The sequence below is a fragment of the Ammospiza nelsoni genome, chromosome 7 (assembly GCF_027579445.1).
Source record: "Ammospiza nelsoni isolate bAmmNel1 chromosome 7, bAmmNel1.pri, whole genome shotgun sequence".
NCBI classification, from domain to species: Eukaryota; Metazoa; Chordata; class Aves; order Passeriformes; family Passerellidae; genus Ammospiza; species Ammospiza nelsoni.
The window spans coordinates 39363038-39370316 of NC_080639.1; the positions used below are offsets into that span (position 1 = coordinate 39363038).

General features: G+C 60.9%; 1 protein-coding gene across 1 annotated transcript; it reads right to left on the bottom strand.

The window, feature by feature from the left end:
* Positions 1-483: 483 nt before the first annotated feature.
* NR4A2 (nuclear receptor subfamily 4 group A member 2) lies at positions 484-5820 on the bottom strand. The gene is made up of 7 exons (XM_059475784.1): positions 5739-5820; positions 4740-5605; positions 3791-3920; positions 3544-3707; positions 2704-2906; positions 2121-2299; positions 484-2043 (listed from the first exon to the last, which is right to left on the bottom strand). Exons 2-7 carry the CDS (start codon positions 5601-5603, stop codon positions 1787-1789), a joined length of 1797 nt encoding a protein of 598 aa, XP_059331767.1. The 5' UTR covers positions 5604-5605; positions 5739-5820; the 3' UTR covers positions 484-1786.
* Between the last annotated feature and the right edge of the window lie 1459 nt (positions 5821-7279).

Below are 7279 nucleotides of genomic sequence, written 5' to 3' on the forward strand. Positions count from 1 at the left end.
GAGCCCGGATCCCGCACCCGCTGCGCCCGCGCTGCCCCCCGAGCCCCTCCGCCGCCGCGGGCGCGGATTGGGGAATTAAACTGCTCCACGGAAGGGGCTTCCTGAGGAATTACCCCCGCCGAAGGGATGCGCCTGGGCGAACGCCGCCGCGGGAGGACGGAGGGATGGACGGAGGGATGGACGGATGGATGGATGGATGGATGGATGGATGGATGGATGGATGGATGGATGGACGGACGGACGGAGCGGGATGCGGGGTCTGCCTGCGGCGGGGACCGAGCGCGCTAAAACGCGTGGAAGGAAGGACCAACCTCCGAGCCGCGGCTCTTCCTCCTCTTCCTCCCGCGGCACCGAGCGGGAGCGGCCCCGGCCATCGCCGCTCCGGGAGCGCCGCACGGGCAGAGGCTTTTGTCCCCTGGCTGAGCGCCTTCGCACTTCGGCAGAAAGGAGACGAAATTCGATTCGTTTACATGTTTTATTGTTGTAAACATTAAAATTGTCTTTCTCAAAGAAAGAGTTCTCGGGAGAAAAAATAATAATAATAATAATTATAATAATTATAATAATAATCCGCGTTTCTAACTGTCGTACACCATATTAAAAAAAGGCAGCGACTTTCCCGTGTGCCAAACCGGGGTATACAAAGAAAAATACTACAGAATATGGCAATATTAAAAATATTACTCGAACATGAAATAATATATTAACCGACAATTTTTAGACATAAAAAAACAAATGGAACAAAAACAAACCAAGAATTCAAAGTGCTCAGTAATTTCCAGGGAGTTATGTATAGTATAAGCACTCTGGAAACAGTCAAAAGCTGCTGCATGCAAGATCTGTTTAGCTTTAGACAACAAAATAATCAAGATATAAACTTCTTCTTTAATCAACATCAACAGTACATACAACACTTACAAACAAGGGGTGTCGGGCGGTGTTTACAAACACTATGTGTCCCTTTGGGGGGGATTCCGGGGGTAACACTTGTGCCCACCTATTTTACAATTGAGAAAATGTTTGAAGCTTAGATAACTACCAGTCTTTATAAAAGCTACCAGACTACATAGTGTCTGAAATACTATTTATAGAATATAGACATTACTGAAATAGCAAGTGCCTATAACATTGTCACCCTGGAATCGTCATGCTTCCCTGGTATGGACAGATTGGGTTTTCTTTCCTTTTTTTTTTTAATCCTCCTTTTTTTTTTTTTTTTTAATATTTTTCTTCCCAAACACATTTAGCTTTTATTTTTGATTAATATTTTAAGAATTATTTTCCACGTTTCATCATAAATAGGCACAGAAGAATTTTTTACTTTTTTTTTTTAAAAAGCCAAACCGCATCTGATAAATTTACAAGCCTTCGCCTTCATTAACGCCACGCCACCCACGCAAGGTTTGGGGTCTGTCTGGGTATATTACAGCTTTCTTTTGCTGCAGAAAACTTTAGTCTTTAGGAGGGTTAGGCTTTGGGTCGCCCCGGCGCTGGGTTTGGCCCCGCGTGAGCCGGCGCCGCCAGGCAGGCTTGTCTTTGCACCAGAAGTCCTTAATCATAAACTCATTTAGAAGCCGAGAATAAAAAGTTTATACCATGGTATTTGTGTAGTCCATGAGCTGCATCCATGATGGCCCAGAGCCAAAATGCCCATCGCCTTCTGCCTGCAGGAGCTGGCAGCACCGGCCGGGTGGGAGCTGGCACCCAGGGGTGCTGCTCTGGGCCCACACCAGCTCCAGGCAGGTGGAGCTTCTCCTCGGGTCAGCGGAAGCGTGCGGGAAGAGTCTTAGAAAGGTAAAGTGTCCAGGAAAAGTTTGTCGATTATTGCTGGCGGTGGCACCAAATCCTCCAGTTTCAGGTAGAAAATGCGCTGCAGCCCCTGCGTGCAAAGCGTGCGGAGTTCGGGGAGCTTCCCCAAGAGTTTGGACAAATAGTTGGGGCGATTCAGCCCCCCGTTATTGAAAGTCACGTGGTCTTTGAGACAATTTACAATCTTGTTCTGAAGCTCTTCCACCCGCTTGGGTTCCTTGAGGCCGTGCCTCTCTGCAATAGAAGGGTGTGGGATGTCAGGGGTCTGGCACGGAGCAGGGCGGGCGGGGGGCAGCAGGGGGGACACTGACCTGTCACCATGGCCAGGGCAGCGATGCACGAGAAGGCAGAGATGTCGATGTTCATGTTCTGCAGGTTGGAGGAGAACTCCACGATGGAATCGATCCACTCCCCAAAGCCGCGGATGCACTGCAACCGGTGCAGCACCACCCCGTTGCAGAAGATCAGCTTCCCCTCCACGGGGTTGGACCTGCAAGGAAGGGCACAACCCCAGAGTGAACTGATGCATGGATGGAGGGATGAGAGAGGGAGGAAAATCAGATAGTGACAGAAAACGGAGGAAAAGAAAGAAAAAGACAAAAGATAAGAGAAAGACAAAAGAGTAAAGAACGAGAGAATGAGCAAAAGGAAGAAGGACAAACAGGGGGAGAAAGATAAAACAGAGAAGAGGGAATGAAAGAGAAAAAACAACAAGAGAGAGCAGGAAAGAAATAAAATAATAAGAAAGGAGATGACTGGGGAGAAAATCTAAACAACTAATTACTCCAGGAGCAATAAATGAAGGATTTAAGAGGCACCTAATTACCGAGGAGTTAATAAAACGCAGCCCAGCGGACCTTGAAGGGGTGCGATTCCCTGCCGTGCCCCGCTCACCTGTACGCCAGGCGCAGCACGAACAGCTCCAGGAAGGCGGACTCGAACAGCAGGTCCTGGTCCGTCTTGGGCAGCTCGGTGAAGCCGGGGATTTTTTCCGCCCACCCTCGGATGATCTCCATGGAGCCGGTCAGCAGATCGTAGAACTGCTGGATGTGCTGGGTGTCGTCACCGCTCAGCTGGTAGTCGGGGTTAGCCTGGAACTGGAAATTCATTTTAAAAAGCACTTAATGAGGTTCTCTAAAGTCTATAACCCGTGAAATTGCTCGCCCCGTCGCTGGCCGGGGAGCGGGCTGGGATAACAATTAAAGCTCTCTCTGACCGGTGAGGAAATTAGATGTTCCGGGGCAATTAATTCGATTAGGAACGGCGCTCCGAGGCCGCCGCTCTCCGTGCGCGGGGGGCCCGATCCCGGGCGGGGCCGAGCCGAGCCGAGCCCCCGGTGCCGGCAGAGCCGAGCCGAGCCCCGGGCGGGCAGAGCAGGGCCGAGCCGAGCCGGGCCGAGCCCCGGGCGGGCAGAGCAGGGCCGAGCCGAGCCGAGCCCCGGGCGGGCAGAGCAGGGCCGGGCCGAGCCGAGCCGAGCCGGGCCCCCGGTGCCGGCAGAGCCGAGCCGAGCCCCGGGCGGGCAGAGCAGGGCCGAGCCGAGCCGAGCCGAGCCGAGCCGGGCCCCCGGTGCCGGCAGAGCCGAGCCGAGCCCCGGGCGGGCAGAGCAGGGCCGAGCCGAGCCGAGCCGGGCCGAGCCCCGGGCGGGCTCCCGTGTCCCCCCGCACGGCCGCGGGGCCGGACCCCCCTCCCCGGGCGGCGGCGGCGGGGTCCCTCCGCGAGCTCGGTGCCGCTTACCCGGGAATAGTCCAGGCTGGTCATAGCCGGGTTGGAGTCGACATGGGCTCTCACCAGCGCACTGATCAGACTCACCGGGGGAGAGGGGGGAGAAGGCTCCTGGGGGCTCTTCGGTTTGGACGGCAAGCGGCCGCGCCGGCCTTTGAGGCTGTCCGTGCGCACCACTGCAAGAGACGGGGGTCAGCCCGGCGCCGCGGGGCGCGCCCGACGCTCGGACACGCTCGCGGACAGACGGACGGACACTCACCCTCCTTGACCATGCCGACGGCCAGGCACTTCTGGAAGCGGCAGTACTGGCAGCGGTTGCGGCGGCGCTTGTCCACCGGGCAGTTCTTGTTGGCCAGACACACGTACTTGGCGTTCTTCTGCACCGTGCGCTGCACCGGGCGGCAGCGGCGTCAGCGCCGGACCGGAGCGCCCCGAGTCCCGCCTGCCCGCGGCTGCTTTTACCGCCTTTCACCCTGCTTTTTCTTCCCCCCCCCCCCCTTTATTTTATTTTCCGTTTTTCCGCTTTGTTTTCTTCCCTTTCCCCTTCGTTTTCCGTTCCCGCTTTCATTTTCCCCCTTTATTTTATTTTCATTTTTTTATCTTTACTTCTCCTCTTTTTAACCTTTATATCCCTTCCTCTTTTCCCCCTTTGTTCTCTTCTCCCTTTAAAATTTTTCCTTTCTATAATTTCCTTTTCCCCTTTTCTTCTTCGACATTTTAGATTTATTTTCTTTTCCCTTTATTTCCTTTGCCCTTTTCCCTCTTTAATTTTATTTCCTTTCCCCCTTTATTTAGTTTCCCTTTTTTTCCCTTTTATTTCCTTTTCCTTCCCCCCTCCCTTCCTTTTTTTTTTTTTTTTTTTTTTTCCTTCCCAGGGCATTTAACAGGAGAAAATTGACAGCGTTAACATCCAAGCTAACCTCGCAGCTCCTAGCCGCGTTTTATATGCCAAGAGGAGGGAAAGAGACGCTCGGTAAATACAAATCCGTGGGCATTCATATTATTTACATTCCTTGGAGACCTCCTCTATTTAAAATGATAAGATTATTCAATCGGGATGGCGAAATAAAGAGATCACTTAATTTTACCACAGGGAATTCCGTTCCACACGGTTAGCTCAGACGCGCCGCTCTGTCCTAACCGATTTCCATCCGCGGGCCCCGCGGGCCGCCCCGCCGCCCCCCGCAGCCCCGCTCGGCCCCGCTCACCTTGAAGAAGCCCTTGCAGCCCTCGCAGGTGCGCACGCCGTAGTGCTGGCAGGCCGCGTTGTCGCCGCACACGGCGCAGAGCCCCTCGTTGGAGGGAGAGCCGCGGGACGGCGGCGAGGGCACCTGGCTGTCCAGCAGCTGCGGCGCGGGGCCCAGCGGCAGCCCCGGGAAGGCCATGGGCGGCTGCTTGCGGAGCCCGCCGGGCACGGCGAACGGCTGCCCGTCCACGCCGGGGTGCGGCCCCGCGGGCTCGGCGCCCATGGGCACGTGCAGGGGCCCCTCGAAGCGCATCTGGCAGCTGGACGCGGGCGTGCCGGGCGGGGACTGCTTGAAGGAGAACAGCGACAGGCGGGACACGGGCGTCTTGCGCTGCTCGATCATGTGCGTGGTGGCCACGTAGTTGGGGTGGAAGTTGTGCAGGGAGCCGGGCTCGTCCCACACGGGGCCGTGCTGCACCTGGAAGCCGGGCGTGGACGGGGTCGGGGGCGACGAGGGCTTGTAGTAGACGGAGCCCGAGTGGGACATCATCTCCTCGGACTGGGGCGGCAGGTGGCCGTGCTGCTGGTAGCCGTGCATCTGAATGTCTTCCACCTTAATGGAGGACTGCTGTCCCGACAGGGGCATTTGGTACAAGCAGGGGGGCTTCACGTCGTAGCTCGTGTTGTAGTTGTCCATAAAGGTGCTGAAGCTGGGGAGAGAAGTGGTGGCGGTGATCTCGGTGTTGGTGAGGTCCATGCTAAACTTGACGAACTCCGGAGTCAGGAAATCGGAGCTGTACTCTCCCGAGGAGTGGTAGCTGTAGCTCTGGGAGGCCGGGCTGGCTCCTTGAGGCGAGGACCCATACTGAGCCTGAACGCAGGGCATGGCTGCGAACGAAACAGCGGCAGCTAGGCTCGGCCCGGGCCGCCCCGCGCCGGCCACCGGGGCCGAGCACCGGGAGGGCCGGGAGCGCCGGGAGCGCCCTGCCCCGCCGGGGCCGCGGGGACGGAGCGCACCCACCTTCAGCCGGGGGAGCGGCGGCTTCGGGGCAGCCGAGGGCGGACAGCGTCGGAGCGCGGCGGGCAGCGAGGGGTCCGCGGGTTCAGAGCGCGGCGGCGGCTCCAGCCTGCCCGGCGCGACGGCTGCGGAGACACGGAGCCGCCGGTGAGCGGACGGACACACGGAACGACACACGGACCCGCCGGTGAGCGGATAGACACGCTGACACACGGACCCGACGGTGAGCGGATGGATGGACACACGGACCGACACACGGACCCGCCGGCGAGCGGACCGACACACGGACCCGACACACCGACACACAGACCGGCCAGTGAGCGGACGGACACACGGACCTGCCGGCGAACGGACGGACACACTGACACACGGACCCACCGATCGGGCAGCACGGGTGGGAGACTGACACACAAACCCGCTGGTGCGAGGACAGACACACGGACCCGGAGCGGAGAACGGGCACACGGACCCGACGGTCAGGCAGCCCCGGCGGGGAACTGACACACGGAGCCGCCTGAGCGCGGACAGACACACGGAGCCGCCTGAGCGCGGACAGACACACGGAGCCGCCGCCGCTCCGCCCGGCTCGGGGGAGCTCCGGCTGCGGAGCCCACGGGAGCGGGAGCGGTGCCGGGCAGGGCCGCCCCGCGCCCTCGAGGAGCCGCTCTGGGCTCGCTCTGGGTCATTTCTCGGTAAGCGGGCAGGCGGCTCCCCGCGGGCGGGCGGTCACCGGCTGCCGGGCTCCCTTCTCCCCGCCCTCCGGGAGCCGCGGCGCGTCCCTGGGGAGAGCGGGCGCGGCGCGGGGCTCCCGGCGCGGCGGCGGTGCCGGTACCGGAGCGGGGCGCGGTGACAGCCAGACAGACAGCCCGGACGGACCCGGCTCGGCGCGGCACGGCAGCCCCGCCGGGGACACGCGCCCGCGGGCAGCGCCACCCGTCCCGTCCGGGGACCGACCCGAGCGGGGACCGCCGGCAGCTGGCACGGCACGGCACGGCACGGCACGGCACGGCACGGCACGGCACGGCACGGCACGGCACGGGGGAGCCTCGCGCGGGAGGGGGCGCGGGAGGCGGGCCGGGCCGGGCCGGGCACTCACCGGGGAGCGGAGCGCGGGGCGCGCATCCAAGAGCGGCAGCGGCGGCGGGCGGAGCGGCGGCGGCGGCGGCGCGGGCGGCCGGACTGTGCCCGCCCGCAATGTGCCTTTGTTTATGTGGCCGCGGCCGCCGCCGACCAACGTGCGCCGCGAGCCCCCGCGCGTCACCGCGCGTCAGCGCCGCCCGCCAATCCGCGCCGCCCGCGGCCCGCCCCGGACACGCCCCCCCCGCGCGCCAGCGCGCCCTTTTGGTAAGGTTCCGAGCGGTGACGTCACGCGGAGGGACGCGCCCCGGCCACGCGCCCCGGCGGGGGCGTGGTCTCATTTGCATAGAAGGCGGTGCCGCCCCCGCCCCCCCGCGCGCGTCACCGTGACGCGAAACCCGGAATAGCGCGCGCCACCGCGACCCCGGGCCGGGACAGAACCGGGACAGGACCGGGATAGAGCCGGG